The sequence below is a fragment of the Dermacentor albipictus genome, chromosome 6 (genome assembly GCF_038994185.2).
Source record: "Dermacentor albipictus isolate Rhodes 1998 colony chromosome 6, USDA_Dalb.pri_finalv2, whole genome shotgun sequence".
Taxonomy (NCBI): domain Eukaryota; kingdom Metazoa; phylum Arthropoda; class Arachnida; order Ixodida; family Ixodidae; genus Dermacentor; species Dermacentor albipictus.
In genome coordinates, this window is record NC_091826.1 from 88,801,596 (window position 1) to 88,822,709 (window position 21,114).

At 47.6% G+C, this 21,114-nt stretch overlaps 1 protein-coding gene across 2 annotated transcripts; it reads right to left on the reverse strand.

The window, feature by feature from the left end:
* Window positions 1-874: 874 nt before the first annotated feature.
* Window positions 875-17,460, reverse strand: LOC139061283 (protein argonaute-2-like). Of its 2 annotated transcripts, XM_070541007.1 has the most exons (5): window positions 17,304-17,381; window positions 13,670-13,712; window positions 6,395-8,219; window positions 3,357-3,489; window positions 875-1,647 (listed from the first exon to the last, which is right to left on the reverse strand). In XM_070541007.1, exons 3-5 carry the CDS (start codon window positions 8,188-8,190, stop codon window positions 1,003-1,005), a joined length of 2,574 nt encoding a protein of 857 aa, XP_070397108.1. In that variant the 5' UTR covers window positions 8,191-8,219; window positions 13,670-13,712; window positions 17,304-17,381; the 3' UTR covers window positions 875-1,002. The 2 variants fall into 2 exon arrangements, with proteins under 2 accessions (XP_070397108.1, XP_070397107.1); XM_070541006.1 differs by lacking the exon at window positions 13,670-13,712 and having other exon boundaries at window positions 17,304-17,460.
* Window positions 17,461-21,114: the final 3,654 nt, after the last annotated feature.

Here is a 21,114-nt window from a genome sequence, read left to right on the forward strand (position 1 = left end):
ATAGAACCGCATTTCTGAAATGATCGCCACATGTCGATTGAGACTTCCGTACCATAGTGCATGCCGACAGTGAGGAATGCGGCATCAAGTGGCCGATATGTTTAAGATGAGAATTTAAGAAATGGAAGCCTGAACAACCAAGGTCAAAGTCAGTCGAAAGGTAAACAAGAGGACGTGCGCGCGTGCACTTTTGTTTACGCTTAAGACCCACAATTTATATGGCCATTTTTTTTTACGACACCACGATAGGTACCCTTGGCATAGATTGCAATGTGCGAGTTGAATTCTGCCTGATTATTCTTTTGTTTTTGTTCTTTAACTTAACAGGATTCTTAGTATGACATATGGCACTGAACACAATTATGCCAAGCTGAAATTGCGCTAAGTGTGCGCACGAGAAAATTGAAGCATATGATTGTCTAATTACGATAGCTTCACTAATGCTACATTTGAACCAACTGCTGATGTAATTTGAACCATGATGTAATTTGCCGTTGTGCCAAAGATTTCTCAAGCCACGTCTGCTTGGAGCACATTACAAGGAGGGCACCAGTTGAGAGATGAGCTATGAAAGTGTGTGACAATATGCATTAAAGTTGAACTGTAACATAACCGCATGTTTGCAAACGAGCGCCCGGTTTCAGTTTACCGCGGTCAAAATTCCTTGTGAATGAGTCTTGCCAAGTGAACAGCAGCAAGTAACGACAATTTTAACAGTAAGACATTGCGCATTCGTAAATTTGCGTTTTGTTGGTGCATGTGATATTTGGCTATGCGAGTAATCCAGCTCGCAGAGGAGATATACGCTATATATGGAGGACTATTGTTTTAAATATCATGGTAAGTCCAAAAACGCTTCGCGGAGTAAAAGGGATCGTAGGAAAATGCTTTATTGATGTAAAAGTCGTGCTGTCACTAAAATTTCTTCGTGTGGGGAATAACACTGCGTCGGGTAGGGGTGTTTTATAAACACCCGTTGACAGTGACTGGTTCACCAGGTGGTCACAAGAAATACATGGTGTTCGCTACATTCTCATGTACTTTCACTGCATCTATATACTGTTGCAGCGACGGCGCACGAAGTGGGCGCACGTGTGAAGTGGGAAAGCGTCCTGCGATGTGATGCTTAGCGCGGAAAGCAGCCAAGTGGGCATAGTAGACTGGTGCCGGAGTGCTCACACTGCGGCTGCAGCGCGCGACCAGGTGGCACAGATCGTAGGTGAGCTGCTGCAGCTCGTTCGAGCTAGATTCGGCGTCGTCGTGAACGACGTGGTAGTGGGTGGGCCTGCTCGTTCCCAGTCTACCGCCGTGGCTGCAGAGGAAAAAGTTGATTTCCTTCGGGCGAGTCACCACCCTGTCCACGACCGTGCCTGGAGGGATGTTGGCTGAACGTTCTCTGCCTTCAGTGTCCCGCATAAAGCGCGTGTGGTGCCGCTTCTGGACAACAATGAATGTCACTGCAGGCTCGCTCATGCCGGGCGCGTGCAGGTCTGCGGTAGCCGCTTGGACGGCGGCTTTGATGGCCGTGAGCTCCCGCTCGCGCACGATGTCAAACTGGCCGTCGCTGACGCCATCCCTGTACACTATTACCCTCTTCGGTAGGCCCCTCTCGGCGCAGTAGGACTGCAGGAGTTCAGATACCATGGCCTGCATCAGACGAGATATGAATGAATAACAGCGCAGAACAAACGTTTCGCAGCGATCTCCGTGCTACGTATGCATTAGAGGGTCGAATATTTTTGTTCAAATAATGATGCGAACCGAAGCATCAATGCACGAAGAAAGTGTTCATGCTACTGGCCGTTCGTTTCACGAAATGGGAAGTTCCCGAAATGAACAGCTAGCGTACCTATACTTGCGTGTGGCCGCCTTTGCAGAAATCTTCAGCGTTATGTTTGAGCTCAACCGACGGCTGATCGGAATTGTAAACAGCGCCTAACTAATATGCATAATATATACTTGCAGGTAACATGAACATATGGATATTATTTCTGATCTGTGGCCCATGAGGCGCTCTCTCGCTGCTATTACAGCCGTTCTGTCGAGGCTACTGCCCACGCCTATACACGTGTCCTACCGCATCGCGGTAGCTACGGTACATCAACTGTGGCAGCAGTTGGCCAGCTGCGCCATCTTGTCATTCAATTTGCTGCGCAGGAGGGCTCACGCTATGAACGTTGCGCCCTTATTTAAATGTTGCCCCCGCAGGCAGGATCGAACCTGCGACTAGGGCCTTAGCAGCGCAACATAGCTAGGGGGCTACCGCGCCGAGCGATGGACACGCCTTGACATTGGCGTTGTCTTTCGGTATAGGGAAGTCCACTGTGCTAGGAAGTGAAGGGTTATAGCGGGCATCATTACTGGTGTGGCGAGCAGTACACAAGTTAAGAGGAAGCTTTAGCTCGGGTGCGCCTACCCAACTACACGTAAAACGAGAATTCGCTTTTCTGGGCAACCACTGCACCAAGTTGGACAAGGTTTGTTGCATTTAGAAGAAAGTCCAGTGACTTGGTTTCGAATGTTCGAGTTAGGTCGTCAATTTTTTTTATCAATGTTTAGCAAAAATCGAACATTTTCAAAAAACGGAACTATCAAGTTTACAACTGTGCAACTCAACAACGAAAATTATAATACAATTATGTACATTCCATAGAATAGTACATCTAAAGCGGATAAAATTCATATGTTGCCCATGATTGTAAAAAAAATTAGTAATACGGGAATATAGCTTTTGTAGAACCCGTGTAGCCAGCGTAACAAATTCACGTAAGATGCAAAATGACAAACCAAATTTGTCCGCTTTGAATGGTCTAATGGATGGCGTTTACAGAACCGCGATATCTTTTCTGGATGCAGAGCTATGAATTTGTGAACTTCGTGCTTCTATTTTTTTTTCAATCTGTGGAATAGTTGAAAATCTTTAACAAAATGCAAGCCCTAAATCAAAACTCCGGTTCCAACAGTCACCAGAATTTAACCTTCACCCTCAAATGGAACAACTTTCATTAAAATTGGTCCAGAAGTTATCTAAGAAAAACGTTTGAGTTTTACATGTATTTGAATAGGCCGCGTCGGAGTTGGGCCTGAACTAAAGCTTCCTCTTTACGCTATATTGAAGTCGCTAACAAATGGTTCCTAATATTCAAATTGCTGTCAAGCTGTGCGAAAAGTATTCCATTGCGAAAAAGACAGTCAGAAAACCAGCGTCAAAAACCTTCAAAGCACCACCAATATTACAGCGAATAGTTTTTAGTTACGCACCTACACCTCGTAGCATCCTAAGCGTTTCATCGTAACAGAAGAAAAAACAATAATGCATCTACAGTGAATATCAAAGGTGTCAAGCAGTCACTGACCTGGAGTTCGCCGACCACTTCCTCGCGGGTAGCCAATTCTGCTCCATTGCGCAGCTGGACCTTGATTTTAGCTCTGTATCTTGAAGCATGTTGGTCCATGCTTGCAACGCACGCAGCAATGGACGGACTCCGACTGCGTGGAAGATGAAATATCACCATGTTGCGCTTCTATCTTGCGGTTGGAAGTTCCGGTGGGCAGCTCGCGTCTCAAAGCATCTGAATGGAAAGTTGAATGTGGTAAGCAGTTTGTATATCGACCGAAGTTGAGATCTTTTCTTAACCTAGCCTGCCCAAGACAGCAGCCACCATGTGTACAAGGCGATGTCCAAGGAAAATCTCGCCAATTTAGACAGATGACCGAACTAGTTGAAAGGTGCAAAGTAGAAGCTGATGTTTTCCTGTAATTGAAGTAACGAACGTTTTCTGCAGTAGCGGTGAAAATGAATGAGCGTATCAATCTATGGTACACGCACAGTAAACTGTACGCAGCGCAAAGCTTTGATAGATTGGTCACTGAAGCTTGGGGGGAGGCATAGCCTCCTGCAAAGCAAGGCCTATGTGCAGAAGCACAGGGATTCACAGCCCGAGATTGGAATGGAACTCACTCAAAACTACTGAATATAATAGTAAAAAACGCAAATAGTAAAAAACCGACACTGTAAACGGAAAGAACTCCCTGGTGGGAGTATAATGCTTATCTTCTAGGGACCCCCCAGTTGGGAGTTTATTATGCTCCGTACGACCGGAGAAGAATTTACTCCGTGCGAGCGGGATTGTTGCGCGGAACAATGGGAGTTTCTTTTTTTTTTGCATTGCAATGGACGGAGTTTCTTCAGGGTGCAAGGGGAGTATAAAAGAAGGTACCGCGTTAGTTCGCGTGAAGATTTTATATGCAGGGGCTATTGCTCCAATTTCAAAATACACACACGAGACCACGTTAAATTCAACGAAGCAAGTCAATGAATAGCACAAAAATCATCACACACACATTTCAGAAACGCCCAATGCATAAATTTTAAAGACATCCCACGTACACTCGACAATCAAGAAGCAACGCTGCCGGTATATATAGCCACGATACTCTGTGCCTCGAAACCGCCTAGGGAGCAGCTGTGCTGCTTTCAGAATTACGACTCACATGCTCATTCATATGAGATTTGGCTCTTCAAGTTAACGGACTACCTTAATCTACACAAAACTTAATTCAGAACAGTGAGAGAAAAAAGTAATGGCGTAATTTTTCGAACTTACGCATGCCATTCTGCGAGCGCTGAAGAGACTTCGCACGCTGCCGGCATTTGCGGCCAAGAAGTAGTGCGTTAGTTACAGTAAGCAAAAAAAATGTAAGTGCGTGTGCTACATAGCAAAATTAAATTTTTGCGATATAGTGGTAGCGCAGCAGGAAATTATTACGTGTGAGCATGACCCACAGCAGCCGACGTAACACCAAAAAGTGCGCAGTCATACATACTTTGAACCGCACTACTTGATCAGCGTCCAAGCAATCTCTCACTTGTGAAAAGGAGCTACATCGCTGATCTATCTAGTAGATCTTTAAACTCGTAGCCAGCAGGAATGCTTCTAGATCAGTGTCTGGGATAAAGCATAATGGTAATGCAATATCGGAAGTAACGACGTGACCAAAACCTATATGGGCGATAATTCGATTCACATCGTTCAGTAAGAAGCTTTATTAACAGTGCGCATACTTATGTCCTACCGTTCTTCTTGGGCGAGGATATCCGTACACAGATACATAAAAACGGTTGCTTGCACTCCGGTCTTTTTCACTGGCAACACAGCACCGCAAGGAACTTGGGGTACGCCATTGATGTGCGCAAGGACATCGTCGCTCGCACAGTGGCTGCTGTTGCCATTGCTACGCGGTCCTTTCAAGCATTACATCAGACGTTGTTAGCATGCACCCAAAAGGACATAAAAGTCGCATTTCACGTACTGAACACATACCACGGTAACGCAGCACGAAAACGCAGTCAGAACCTGCGCCGACATCACGAGCCAGTGAGCAGCTTCGAGGTATACCTAAGCCTTTTTCCGCATTTGAAAATGTTGCTCTTGCATTCATCGTTGTCAGCGAAGTGATCAGGGCTAACGTACTTGAAGCTGCGATACAGTGAGCTTCAGGCACTCCTATAACACTGTCTCGAAGGAAATAGGCGAAACAAATTGACAAAACGCTATCACAGAACGACACTTCACAGATGTAAAGAAACCGTCAGCCATGAGTACTGTCAAATCCGCCGAATTCTCCCGGTCACTGGCAAGGCAAACAGCCTCATGGGAAGCGTCACGTGACCAGCCTGCTTCGGCTGAGGTGAGTTTGTAAAACTCCCTGTCGGAGTTTTCACAGGAGAACAAGATTTTGAAGAGAGTAAAATCGCGTCATGTCGCCTTAATACTCCCGCTGCTAGCCAACGAAGTGAAATGGGGGAATGGCGCTGTATCGCTCCAATACATCGGAGTAAATATTCGAGGAGGGGATGTTTTACGGCACATAGCCTGTTAAAAAACACCCAGGTGGGGTTATTTTCGTTTACAGTGTAGAGTTAACCAGAAAATTAGTCTCTCCCCCTTCCCCCATTCTTACATTAGAGAGCTTTAGATTAGGGTGCCCAAGTGCTGGGGGACGTTAGATGCCGAGCATACAACACAAACACAAAGCGAGTGCAAGAGAGCGTAAAGGTTCCATAATGCAGGTCGCGGACCCCAGCAGTTGCGTATGGCTTTGGTACCCTATTCTGACACGATTACGGATACACTCCAGCCTTTTAAGTGTTCGGATACGCGCATTCCATTGTGGAGACTTTGTGACCATTTCGAGTTTAATGGATCCGGTGGTTTGCATAACCAACGCGTCGGCAGCCTGATCTAAAGTTCACTCAAACCTGCGCACTGACATCAAATCAATATGTGTGCCCGTTATGTTTCTGCATCGACTTTGAGAGTTCTTTATTTCACGCTCCCTCAGTTCACTCCATAAAGCGGACGCCGTTAACGAACAAAAAAGTTCTACTCACTCGTCCCCTGGGGCAGGATGGTTCACATCAACGCCGATGATGATCGAATCTGCAAAGATGGGCTCGCTCACGTGGCTCGAGAGGCTGTTATTGCTGCCCCCAAGCTTGGCATTCATCTTCAAGCACAGGTTGTTAATAATGTCGGTACCACTAGGCTTCCTAACAGGCGAAGAGAGCTGCCTTACGTTTTCTTCTTTAATGCATTGCGTCAGGACTCCTACACTCACTTCAGCCGCAGCTTTCACAACTGCGTAGAAAGAAGGTTGTCCCAGAACAACAACAACCAGCTGCACATTTGCTTCCTTCAGCTTGCGCAAATCCGCGATGATGTCCAGCGCAGAGTGGCGACAAATGGTGCTATCCGGCTCTATTTCCAGCACCATGCCTAGACTCTCGGCGGTCTCCTGCAACCACCTAGTTACTTCTTTTACGCTGTTGGCGCCTATTCTACAGGACAATGTCAGAACTGCGCATTTAGTAGACTTCGTGTTGATGAACCGTTGGCCTTTCATTTTCCAGGCACCTTCACCGGGCTGTTGCTTCAGATCCCTGGCAAACACGATAGATGGCGGGTCCAGGATGTGGCCCTCGACCATTACAGGATCTGTGCCGATTCCCATGTCGAACGTTTTCAAATGTTGCTCACCTGTATTGACGACGTCTTGCACAGAGCCCTTAATGAACTCGAAACGTTGATCAGGCGACTTTGTGGCGAGCTTGATTATTTTCCTGGTCATGAATGGGTCGAGTTTATTCCTGTACTGCTGTTCTTTCTCAATGTGGCACACATCCAGCGGTAGATATATCTCAGATCCGCTCCGCGTTTTACATTTTAAGCAAGGCAACTTGGGGTTCTTCAAGCGTCCTGGGTAGGTCGTTTCGAAATATTCGGCCACCGTTGTTTCTTTCTGTGAACTGTTCAGCAAAAACGTCAGCTCTTCTGCACTCTTCCGCGTCACCTCCAACACTCGGAACTTCGGAGTATTGCGTAAGTGATTCACACTCACTTTCACATTCTTGAGCTCTACCGTTAGCCGTGGGCATTCGGATTTGATGTCATTTACATTGAACTTCTGCCTGAGGAACTGTTTTACGAAATCAAGGACAGGAATGGAGCCATAGAATAGTGCTGCAGAGAAGTCAATATTGAGCATCATCTCGTACTCGCCAGGCCGAACGCTGGTGTAGTATCCGAACAGCACTTCGTACCCTGAGTAAAAGTCATGGAGGCCACCCTTAGGCGACATGAAAATAGAGCGTCCTACGAGTGTGTGTGCCAGGCTGGGACCGTGCCTTATAATTATATCAAGTGCCTGGATCACATCTTGGTGTACACGGGGCGAGCTCGTATAGTACAAATTCTGAAGCTCATCCAGGTTAACAGCTTTTGCAAACTTGATTACGACTGAAAAATCTTGCGTGTGGTCGTTGTTCTGATGTCGAACCATGTACTCTTTCTCTTTGCAGGGCAATTTCTCCCGCGTGTATAAGTTCTTCCTTCCGTCAAACACCGCAGGGTAGTTGTAGAGCTGGTGGAGCTTCTGCTTCCAAAGCTCATCTATGATTACGCGGTTGAAAGGAACACTGAGGCGCTGCCTATTGTCCCGTTTGGAAGAGATGTCCACATCATAATGGTAGACGATACCGTGCGGCAGCGTGATGTCGAAATAGTTGGCCTTCAGTTTAATCTTTCTTGGAAGGAACGTCTCCTGTGGTGGCCTTGCAAGGGCAGATTCACAGTGCACGGCGACAGCCCTGCTGGATGCTGTAGGTAAAGCCCGTTGTACGTCGTCCATACCGAGAAACGGTCCAGGAGGAATAACACCTGCAAGTTTACAGCCAGAAGGTGCAATGGTTAAAAAAGAGAGACTCCAGGTTATTAAATCTAGACAGGCGTCGTAATGATAAGGTATAAAAGTGTGGAACGCAAGGGATGCAATTAGCCCTACATGCACAAGGAGTAAAGGAGCTGTACACAAAAGTGAGTGACACTGGCGAACATTGAGCCTGTTGAAGTATACCTTGTTTGCGTCATTTTACACATTTGTCTCATGAAAGGACCACGCCACAAATAGGATGCGTAAAATGACACATGCAACGTGCTCGAAAGGATCGCATGTGCACCGCAGTTCGAAGGTCTGTTTACAGCAGTGGTTAATTTGTGCACTTCATTACACGGTTCCGGACCGTTAGAGTACACGAAACTTGATGTACGTGATTGCAAAGCACCTTGAGTTACATGACCTTTATCACAACGCAGAGAACAACAAAACAGGGGAAAATAAATGGCCATAGTGTGTTGTAGGATGAAAGCCGTGATGTGGAGTCAGGAAAACGGATTTGGCGGCGCAACCATTTGTTGACCGAAGCAATTACGAGTTGTGAATGAGAAAGCATTAGTGACCCATTGAACACCGTTAAGCGGTCCTTTAAGTGATGCTGCGAGGCGTTATCGCGTGGTGCTATTAAATTGGTGCGGGCTACTTTATTTCCATTTTTACGTTCGCAGGGTACATCGTGGCCCAGTACATTAGGCGCATCGAATTTCAACACAAGGGGTACTGCGCATGCACGCCTTATGTTATGCGCCGAGGTCGGCGGGGCGCCTGATTAAGTCGGTCCGCACATACAAGCATCGACGCAAGAAATCGACGCAAGAAATGTATCTTGAGCCACAAAGTATACCTTGAAAACCTGTACGAGACGACTTCCGTATCGCTGCATTCTTCCAATTCTTTACTCCGTCTGCGCTGTACTGGCGTGGACCGTCAGGTTTCACTGCAGCCAAAGTGGCGTCCGCCGACGATGTGTATGATTCAGACTCCCTAGCGGCATTGGCGCCCGAGCGCCAACCGGCGCATTATCGAGGGAGCAGGTGTTCAGTTTTGCCCGCTCTGCCCCGTCGAGGTGCTAGTGACGTCACCGCAAATGCGAATTGTGGCACCGTTTAGCTGCTACAGATGCCGGATTTTCGCTCACTGGTTCATGATGGTATCGCGTCAAAATGGTTAGGGCTGACCACGGCAACCGAGATAGCGAATGCAATCTTGGATTCGATGCAGTGGCGAATGCTTGCGTCTCGGGTTGCTCTTGGAAAAAACATGGACTCCTATGCTTTCCCTTTAGGCGTGGAACGCGATAGCATTCAAAGAAGTTGACTGCTTTTCACGCTCCCGTGCAACTGCAGCCTGTGTAACCTTAATATTCACCGGGAAACGCTGCTGGCCAACGGTTATCGACGCAAACAAGCCTTCTGGCAAAAACGCGGTCTCCTGCGTAGGAGAAACACGAAGGTAGGGCACAGCCGCGCTATAAATAAAGGATAGCATTTCTATGCTTTTGCTATTCTTTCACACATTTAGTACTGAAGACAAGATATTTATTATAAAAGGCATGTGCTGTCCGTGTTTTGTTTCATGACGCGTCATTGTGGGATTTATTCTCATAATTTCGAGGAATAACCTTGTCAAGAATTAGGTCCAGCTATGAGGAACTTTATTCATAGTACCTCGTGATAATGTAAGCCATGCAAACTTTATGTTAGAGCAACGTGAGTCATTCATATATCCAAACATATACGGAAACTTTCACGCGATAACCTTGGAGAGCCCGTGTCGCAGAATATCCGGCGCCGGCGTCCGGCGCCAGACGTCGCAAGGGCAAACACGTTTTCGAACCACACATGCGCAGTCCCTCCATGTAACGCAAGGAATTATATTGACTAGTTGAATTTCTCAAGATACAATACATAAAAAATCGTAAACTACGACTTACACACAACCAACAGAAATGGTAGCTCCCGGATTGTAATTTGAATATACACGAGAAAGTTACAAGAAAACTTGAAGCCCTTTGCCAGTGTTTCTACAATGGGCTGACCGGAGACTGTCCGCCATTTGCGCATGCCGGCGCGTAAATATCTCAGTCCACGGAGCAGCGCGCCCGCTTCGTTGAAAGTCTTCCAGATGGCGGTCGTCTCCCCCACAGCTTGGTGGCGCAATTCACCACCCCGTTCGAAATGGGACGCTCGTAACATCCATGCATCCATCGCGGCCACTGCGAGAGGCAACGTTTCGACCAGAAAGCCCGCCTTCGCGCATAGCGTTCGCCGCGAGCGTTTCCCGCTGAACACTACGGTTACATACGCTGCAGTTGCGGGGAAGTGTGAGAAGTGGTCAGCGACCTTTGAATGCTATCGCGTTGCACTCTTAAAGGCGAAGCTTCAGCGCCCGCGCAATTTTGGTCACAGACAACGCGACACGGGGTTCGTATTGCTAGCGCGTTGAAATTTTGCAGGAACCATGCATCGACAATTGTCAACATGAGCAAGTAGCCAGAGCGAAACACGTGCAACAGGTGCCTCGTCCGCCCTGTCATGCGTGAGCGTGACAGCTCACGCGCCCCGTTTCCTAAGCTCCTTTGTAGCGCAAGCCTAACCACCGACAAAATACCACTAGCATTGAAACAAACCAAGGAGCTTACAGAAAAAACACAATGAACTATATAAAACAAAGTAAAAGTGGTACAAAAGAACTAAAGCAAGGATGCGGGGCTCTGGGTGAGTAGATACGACTGGGTACGCTATCTCGCAAAAGACTTATTAGAAGTACTTGCCAAGAGGGAGGGCAGAGCAAAGGACCGAACTGAACGCTGCGGAGGTTGCCGCAATGCTCAGAAACATACGAGCTGCGACATTGATCCAACGAAGGAAATCTCAACATGGAAGAGATGCACAATAATCGGCAGAACTTATTTTCAATTACAAGACAAAGGCTTCTCTCGGCGACATTACACAAACCTTGGATCAGCCTACCTAACGTACCCGCTATTTTTATTATGCCATCACCAAGTGAGCCGTCTTCTGAACTTTGCTTTTAGGCAGTAATTTCGTGAATCACGAGATAGCATCCATTTCATTTTATTAGTTGCGGTAGTTAAACTTGTAGGGGGCGAGAGCTTAAACAGGACCCGGAGACCCGTTACGTAGTAAGAATCTCGAAAAACTCACATTTATCAGTTCACAGGCAACGAATGTCCTTGTATTTTCCGAACACACATCCTACAACGCGTCGGCTCCTTTTTACTGTGTGGCGAGTGTCTGTTCAACTTCGAAGTCAGGCCGAAAGAGACCATCGGAAAGCTTTCTATGAAGACACTACATGGAATACATGGCGGCGCAGTTAGGCACAGCCATGCCGTTGGTACGACATGACGATTGGGTACAGGATTCGGTCCGCGCCAGCGGGAAATTCGAAGGATCATTTCCGTTTTTGCAGGCCATGTTTCCGTTTGCTCTAAGTGGGAAATTTATTCTAAGAGGAACCGGCGTTACGCATTATGTCTTACCTGTAGGCATATCCGCGTCTGGCCCCTAGTTTTCAATTCTGCGTCATATTCGAAACCATGTTCTTTTCTCAACACTTTCTGAAGTATTGCTCGTTCAACTGTTACCACTGAAGCTCGTTTTGGTCCCATATAGATTAGCACTGGGATAGTAGAATGAAGGTTCGAATAGGAATCAAATACTTCACACCAACTGTTCGTAGATTGCCTATTTGGTACTTGCGAATAGTCTAAGTACCAAAATATTTCGCAAGCACTGAGTGCTCTAGTCGGGTTACTGTGCAACGTCTCCCAAGTGTCGCAAATCATGAAAAGTGAAACGCCAACAAAATGTCTTGAATACCTGCCTATACAAAATGGGTAATGCAATCATCGGTCAGAACAACATTCATTCGGGCTAGATGGAGCATACTTGAACTAGGAAGGAAAAGGTCCAACTAAGACAATCACGAAATGGAGAACGACACAGGACAAGTGCCGACTTCATCTAGCTTTATTCACCGACAAATCAGCAAGCATGAGGAAAATGACAGACATGCGCACAAGGAGCCCAATACATCATCTGCCGAATCGTTCAAAAGATTCCGCTTTTAAGGACAATTACGGTAGTATCACCAACATGGTTCTTTATGTCAAATGCTTCTAAAACCTCACGTGTCTATGTATCTCTGCTTCTGCCAAGAATCTATCTCTCGGAATCATGGATCATTTCTCGTAGTAGAGGCCTTGTTTCCGTGGCGAATGTTCTGCCACCTGGTCACACGCAGTGCAAGCTGCGCAATGTTGCAAAAGATGAGACCTCTTTTCAGTGACCGCACATGGTCGGCTGTGCGGTCATTCACGCATCTACCCATTTGGCCTACACAGGTTATCCCCAGGTCGAAGGTATTGCATGTACCACGCGGGCGCAGTACTTTACCAACTGCTTGTCGTGCCATTTGCTGCAGCTGCTACTCGTACCCTCGCTCGAGACGCGGGTGCAGAGACGTGCTTCCTTCCGAGGAGCCGAAAACACGACTAGTTTTGCGGTGGAAGCTGTCATGACAACCTTTGACACCTGCGGTTTTTTGCTTGTAGTCCGTCATTGTTCTTTTGTGCCTAGTTCCGTCGAAGGTATCTATTACGCCACAACCAGCGATGTTTTCTGTGCAACGGGCCCTTTTACATCTGCCTACGGCACCACGGGTTATATAGCAGCATCGCATTTGGCAAAACATCAGGCCTTCCATTCGCAACCATCTATTTAATGTTGGTAGGAGAGCTAGTCATGCAGCAGCCGCTCATTCTTGGAAAGAATTGTCACAAGGCTCTAAATAAAGTAAGCGGCTCCCTGAGCAGTTTCTGCATAGAGAAATAACGTTGGATTATGAACTCATGGTCTATTTCTGATGTTTAGAGGTCTGTGTGCAATAATCAGTACAGGTGTGGTACCTAATTATACCAATATACCAAAAAATTAAGGTTTCACGGCTTACTGTGCCTAGTCATGGAAAGTTGATATTGGCCCATCTCTGGCTAGCACTGTGCAATGTGCTATTTTCGAGAATACAAAACCACAACCCTTGAATCAAGCATGTCCGCTATTAGCACCAATCTATTATGCGAAGCATCGGCAGTGGTTGACTTACGTTACGAACTAGTTAGTCGAAGCGCGACGGGGGAAGCGTATTGAGGGGCTGAATACCCTGGCGACAGTACCGCAGTCAACGACAGGTAGTACATGAACGGAGTGCACACCAGTGGCAGAAATGGGTACGAAGAGCAGCACGAGTTTATTTATGTTATTTTTTTATTATGGAACCGACAGCGCCAAAGCATTACAGTGGGGGGGGGGGGGGTACAAGAAATACATACGACACCTCTGGTCCTGTACAGTGTAAAAAGTGATAACAAAAGAGAAAAAACGAAAAAAAAAGAGTTCACAGCACTCACGAGAGTCGTAAGCAGCCACGAACCGCGGGAAATGTAGCTAGACCTGTGTGGCAAGAAGCGCATATGAAAACGAATAATCGCTAATGGGTCTTCAGGTTAGGTGGAACTACAAAAGGCATTAGCACACTTCTAGAAAACAGCGCAGTAGCAATGCAGGCTTGCACACTGTGCTGCGATCATATATGGGCCTTGTAAAGAATCTGCAATTTCATTGGGCGTCCTGCGGAAATAGTCCACACCAAGGCAGACTGAGCAGAATGCACAGCCCGCAATGATTAAGGAAAACGAAGATTATATTGGCAAATATGGAAAAGAAAACACGGGCTTACTCCCTATTGCATGGCTCAGCATTACCACGAAGTGCATGCAGATAGACCGAGCAAGAGTTCCTGCCGCTTAAAGTACCCCTGCCTCAGTAACGGTCACACGCCGATAGATTTACTCTAACTGCTCTTAAAATAACAAATGCGAGGCATATAGTGATTGCACTAATTGTGCCTGGTGGGCGAAGAGCTACCATCTTCGGAAGAATGACTGCAAGGGATTTTGTACACATGAGGCAGTAAAATCTTCAGTACGTGCGCCAACTCAGGTGACATTTTCTTGGCGAAAATAAAATTAGCGGAGAAAAAAAAAGGTAAATGGGACAAGACAGAACAAAGCGCGCGACCGAGACAGTTTGTTTAGTCGCACCTATGGCGCACCAAAAAGAACAGCACTAACCAGCCCAACTGGGTGGTTCCTTCAATCAGTGGACCGCACTGCGCATTACGGGGACCCTACGAAAGCCGGTGGGAGAATACAGAGGCAGGATAATAATACCTACTTCAAACAAGACAAGCACCTCAGGCAAACTGTGGTCACACAATAGCGGCTTGCTGCAGCCCCGACTGCCAGGACAGCCAGGTGCCACCGAGAACTCTCCAGCCTTTGAGGGGAGTTTACCGAGCATGTGCGCCCGAGCAACAGACACCGTGCGGCTTATTAGCAGTGTATCAGTGACCGTGCCTAAGCAAGTGGGTCAAAAGAAAACCCGTACAAAGAATACACTGCTTGTCGGACAGAGGAAGCTGCCATACAAGACCAACGGAACGTGTCCAACAATAACCGAACTACTGGTACGAAGGCCGTTGTACTAGAAGTCGGGCCCCTGCGCACAATCCAGAATTGTTAGTAGCAGCCACTTGCCCTCCTGTGGCAAGCGCATACTCTGAGCAGTGAATCACAGGAAATACTCTGCATGGTAGGTGCAGCCCGAAAATCGGACACCGATTCAAGTGACTTTGAACACGTTGACGAAGACAATTGTTACTGCTCGCTTCGGGCACGGAATACGAATTTCGCGCAAGAGGGCAGGACCATTTAACGAGTTCCACAGCCCCCAGTATGGGAATTGCAATATTTTGATTACGGACGCCAAACTGAAAAGCAGCGCTGGCGAAAACGACTTTGAGCACAATCGCTGCATGTTGAAAGTCGCGCTAGCAGTAAATGCTGGGCCTGTTGTGTAGCATAAGTTGATCTCAGGGTGTTCCCTCTGGAGTATCAGTCGAAATTGGCAGCCTTGGGCCAGTGCGGAAGCCTCACGACAGCTCAATAGTTAGCACGTACTGCGAAGGAGTCCGCACGATTGCGCAAGAATTGTACGAAATATATTCCCGGTCGTACCAGTGCAGTTCTCTTCAATGCTCGTCATATGGACTGTATAACGACGGTATGCATCACAGCGCCGCAGAACAAACTAGGTAAACTCATATTCGAGCTTTGGAACAGTGTTGCGGTATAGTCACGAGGACTTCGGCGAGTGTTTTTTTTTTTTGCGAGTAATACAACAGGGCATGTCACCAGGAAGTGCTCTTTCAGGGGGGGGGGGGGGGGCAGGGACTACTGTGATATGAAAGAATTAATTACCTGCGACGCTGGCAGAAACAGGCAAAGCTCTCACACCGTAATCTTCTGCGATCATCGCGATTGCTACAGCAGGAGGCGAAAATGGCCGTATTGGCAGGTACACGAGCATGGAAAAGCGAGCGCATGCGCAATGCCGTGTCACGATGTCTGGCGTTGCTTTCGAAAGAGGACACAAGAATACTCGCAGATCCCATATTATTTTCGCTCCGCCTGTGCATTTGAACTGAATGGTCAACTTTGTGCGCAGTCACACAATCACCGCTGCCTTGTTTCGGAATACATGGTTACTGACGATAGTATGCAAGAGGCTTGGTAAAAGTGGGGCTGCGGGATTAGTATGGCTTTTGCCGGTACATCCATACGAACCTGAAGTTCAGAATGTGTCAAGTTAAAGCCGCGAACAATGATAAAGTGCCATTTTTGGAGCACAGAGTATCCACGCATCAATTTGGGCATGAGGCGCGAGACGTTGAATGTATATCACCGGTGCAAATAGAACCACCAAATAAGTTCCACTCGAGGGTTGCGCATATTAAAAAAAACTTGTTTTGATTGCCGATAACAGCAATGCCTTCAACCCCTCAAAGAATGGAAGACAAAATTTGCGATCCCTGTCAATCACTAAATTAAAGTATAGGGTTTTACCTGCCAAAACTACGATTTGATTATGTAGCATGCCGTAGGGGGGTACTCCGAAAATTTCGACCAGATGGGCTTCTTTAACGTCCACCGAAACCCAAGTGCACGGCTGTTTTCGCGTCGCGCCCCCATCAGAATGCTGGCGCCGTGGCCAGAGCAGCCTAAAAGCATAGCAACTAAGCAACAGCGGCGGGTCGATGCTTGTCATGGACGCAACGGTACCGAGCCGTGAATGGCGTACGGATTTGCGAAACTTCTTTAGCGGGGTCGACGTCTCTGCATAACAAAACTGGGCTCAACGAGTTATTGCGAGTTGCCTAATTGAAATGCTCGCGGAGCGATTCGAAGCACAAAGCAGCCTCTCGCTTATCCTGCGCGGTTCGTTCTTGGCGGGACAGTCACCCTAACAAATAAATAGACGTGACGGGCAGAAAGGACGGTTTAATGCGCATCGGGAGATATGCGCATTACATAGAAATTTGTGGTGGGGGGGGGAGGCTTAAAGCATATCATGTTAATAAACTCAGAAAAAGGGCAGGCGACGGGTGTGACGCACATGCGTGAATCAGCCAAGGAACCTTTGCATCCGCAGGCATAATTTCGCATAGTGGGTAGGCAATTCGTCATTGAACCAAATTTTAACAAGAATTCAGTAGTAGGGCAACACGATCTAACGTTTTATTTAATTACTTCGGCATCAAATGACTTGCGAACATCGCGATGACACCGTCGCACTGCCGTTGCCGCTAGTACCGGCCGTTCGGCGCGTCGCTTGCGAAATGAATCGGGGAATGAAACTGAACGCTGAAAAATCACGGGACTTTAAATAAGTTGCGTTGAATTTACGATGTTCTGCGCTCTATATTCTAAACCAAGTAGGCCGCCATCATGACAATACATTTACCGTGCTGGTGCTGCATGGTGAAAGAGAAATGCACCACGTCCAACAACGGGAAAATTATACCAGGACGACGGGCAGGTCTGAAGTAGTCCAACGTCCCGAAAAAGCAGCCGCGTTTTCGCACAGTGTGCCAATTAGAAGGTCTGGCTATTAGCAAATGGCGATAGGGTAACCAGTCCTCACCTTGCTCAGATCTCCGCCGCGATCTTCCCCTTCCGCCAACTGTGCGTCGCGGTTCTGCCTGCCTGCTTGGACCACCCGTCGCCATCGCTGTTGTGCCGTGTGTGCGTGAAGGTGCCGATTGCTGCCAGTATTTATTGCAGTGGGCACCGCCTTCCGGCTGCGGCGTCGAGTAGTCAAGTGAGGAGCGGCGAATGATGTAAGCGCTGGCGCTCTCGCTACTTCCGCTGCTCCTAGATTATACGGCGAGTGAAATATGCGATGATAAACAACGCATCGTGACGTCACGTGGATCAGCCTATACCACATAGCTTTCAGGAGGCCATGGAGGACGCTTAGCGCGGTCATACTTTAATGCATAGGCATTCTTTTGCGAGCACTCCGACAAAACCTGTTCTTCCTGTGATGCCTTATATCTGCGAAATAAATGCATAATTGGTCAAGCTATCACGTGTAATTAATATAAAAAGAAACTCAGCGTCCTTCCGCTCTGTGAAGAAGGATGAGCAGCGAAGCTGCCTATGTAGACCCCTCAATGGCGAACTGCACATCTGCCGCGGATCGGCGCTGCATTGCACAATCTTCGTGATCGGCCCACGAATGCGGAGTCCTTAACGCCTGCTTCACCTCCGCCGCGGGTCGGCCTGGCATTTCGCTACCTTCTGGATCGGCCCACGTATGGGGAGTGCTTAACGCCTGCTTCCCTTCCGCCGCGGGTCGGCCCGGCATTGCACTAGCTTCGTGATCGCCCCACGTATTGGGAGTTTTTTTCCTTATCATACCAACAATAAATCGAAAATTTTCTTGTACGGTAGAAGTACACAGCTTCACTGTAAAAAACAAAGTAAAACCAGATTCACGCAATGAAATCTGACAAAACGGCGGAGGTGGTGGTCGTGTTCTCAAGTTTGAACTCGTGTTTAGCGCGATTTTTATTAGTCTTTTCGCTCGCTGTCGTCGTTCCGCTAGGCTCGAGCTTCGGTCCCTGGTTGCGCACGCCCTTCAGTTGCGTGAGGTTGTGATCAACCCACAGTCTATCACACGCCTTGCAGCTGTAGCCGCACTCGTGGTCAAGAAATGATCTCTTGTACAGTCCTTCCGGAACCTCCGTGGGAAGTTCGATTTGCATTGAAGTATCAGCCCAGCCACCTGCTCTCAAAGTTGGTGGTTAGCTTGCCTCCGGTGACGCTTGGCTTGAGTTGCCTGCTCTTGAAAATGGGGGTTGGCTTGTTTCCAAAGGCGCTTGGCTTGCGCTTCCCGTTCTCTATTCTCGACGGTAGCGGCTTTCCTCCGCTGGCGCTTTGCTTGCGCTTCTCGCTCTCGAAACCCGACATTTCCGTGACGTCGGTACTTCCACTCTCGTGCTGTAAGCGTAGATGATCGATAGCATTAAAAAAAATATCAGAAAAATGAAAAAAATTATAATACGCTGCCGTCGCCATGTCGAGGTCGTAACAAAAAAGCATTATAGAGAAGTTAGCACATGCAATAGTTATGATATTGAAATAGTAGAGAATATTGTTAGCGTTAGGAAAAAAGGACTACTGACGTCCCCGTCGCCGCCTCAATGTCTTAGCAAAAAAGGAAAATAAGAAAGCGAAAAGTGAAAATCTGTGGTGTGGCAAAAAGCCATGTTGTGACGGCGTTCCGACTCAGTTGACAGCGTATATCTAGAAAATAAATACATGATATGCAAGTAAGTAAGTATGTATGCATGTGTGAGGTATGTATCGAAGCGCGTCCGTTATACCAGGGTCACTGGGATGTCCATGGTTGAATCAGTTGTGGATCGGGCAACGGTGCTCAGAGGACAGAGTTCGAAACCCGTAATCCCACAAACCAGGGTCACATATACACCGCTCTTCAACTAACCTCTTTCACACTGACATGGGTCACTGCAGATGCGGGGCTGGGTTAGGTACCGATATTGAATGAAACCATTTGAAGCCGCCATGGAGCACTGGGTAAGTGCCAGTATGCGTGCCGCTATTTTAACGCCAACTTGGGTAACTAGGTATGTGCCACTGTGAACGTGCCGCTCTACAATGACGAAAAAGATGGTGTAAATTTATTCGATGCTGAGTGGAATCGAATCGAATCGAAGTCTGGTTTTTCGCCAAAAAACTCTCAATCAAGTGCGACGAATGTGCAGGAGCATTGTCGCGATGGATGCGCCAATATCCTGTTGACCACAACTCCGATCTCTTGCACCGAACAGCGTTACGTAGGCGACGGAGGACACCTCTGGAGTACTCTTTGGTGATTGTTTGACCCTGTGGTGCGTACTCGTGGTGTAGCACGGGAGTCAAAGAAAGCGGTCAGCATCACTTTGACGTTGCTGTGCACTTAGCGCGCCTTCTTTGGTCTTGATGACGTGGAATGCTCCCCCGTTATGATTGGGATTTGGTTTCCGGGAACTACCCGTACACCCAAGGCTCGTCACCAGCGGTAATGATGTTCATGAAGTCGGGGTCACTGTTTGTTGAATCCAGCATGTCCTGTGAGATTTCAACAGGAAGTTGCCTTTGCTCCAGCCTGAGGAGCTTCGGCAGGAATTTCGCCCTAACTTTCTTCATGGCCAAATCTTCTGTCATAATGGAATGTGCCGAAATAGTGATGATGCCGACGTCTTCCGCAATTTCTCGGATAGTCACCCGACGATCCCGCATTACCTCAGCGTTCACTTCGGCAATGACCTGGTCATTTCGGCATGGTGATGGCCGACCGGAGCGTGGCTGGCTCTCCCCCGATGTGCGGCCGTCTTTAACCGGTTGCACCACTCCTTAATCTGTGTGCTGCTCACAACATCCTTACCGAAAACCGTCTGAATCTTCCGGATGGTTTCAACTGCTACAGTCGCTCCGCGATTTTGCTTGCAAATATATAAAAAGAAGAACGACGAGAGCACTGCGCACTACCTCACTAAAACACTGCGTCCCAGCGACAGACGCTGTCGACAGGCGGGAAGTAATTCACGAATGTGCACGAAGGTTCAAGGTCGGCTGATGCAAGCGCGCTTCTTACATATGAATCAGGTGTCCGCAAAAAAAAAAAAAAAATAAGGTCGGATACTTTTCTAACAGACCTCACACAGCCGTTTAAATGAGGTCAACCGTTATTATCTGCTTAACGGCTGTAATAAATTCTTGCATATGTTTCGTTTTATTGGAGGCGGGAAAAAATGGTTTTACGGTCCCTCCCGGGATGGCTCAACATAAAGCCTTGGGCCTTCGGTTTTCCTAACTGCGCTGGAACTACTGGCCAATACAGCAACAAAATCTTGCCCCAATCATAATTGTGAAATTGGCGCCTTGCGCAACTGAAATAAGCTGTTGCATTCGAATATCTCGTTGGAAAGAGGGCATTGCCCAAACCTGGTCAGTGCATCTATGATCACCTCAGGGAACATGAGGCTTCCCTCTCCAGGACTGACAGCGCGCACCTGCCAAGTACCTGCAGAAATTGCGGGTGTACCTCCGCGTTTGTTAACAGAAGCTTCATAGGCCGCAGAATAAACGAGCACAGATTGGCAGATTGTAAGAGATCCTCCACATAATTAAACAAAAGAACACTTGCGTCAGTGACACATGTCTGAGCCTCACTGATAAACAGATGAGTTTCCTTAGCAATGCGTTGTGACGGTAAGTGCATTAGGCGATGTTGTTTTCTTGCGATGGTTGCTTGCGAAGTTCCAGACTATGCCATCATCTTCTTCGTCTTGTTTGTTTCGTGTTTACCGTGGGTCTATCGTATTGTGACATGTATGTCCCAACTCGCCCTGCTCCCCGCTTTGTGACTTCGGCTCCAGTCTGCT

What these genes read in the sequence shown, in the direction of transcription:
- LOC139061283 (XM_070541006.1), bottom strand. Translation starts at nt 17,388, where the DNA reads ATGGCGACGGGTGGTCCAAGCAGGCAGGCAGAACCGCGACGCACAGTT. An exon ending in CATCCTGCCCCAGGGGACGA is followed by an intron (nt 3,490 to 6,394) that starts GTGAGTAGAACT and finishes TCTTCCACGCAG; the next exon opens with TCGGAGTCCGTCCATTGCTG. An exon ending in AAGTGGTCGGCGAACTCCAG is followed by an intron (nt 1,648 to 3,356) that starts GTCAGTGACTGC and finishes CGTCTGATGCAG; the next exon opens with GCCATGGTATCTGAACTCCT.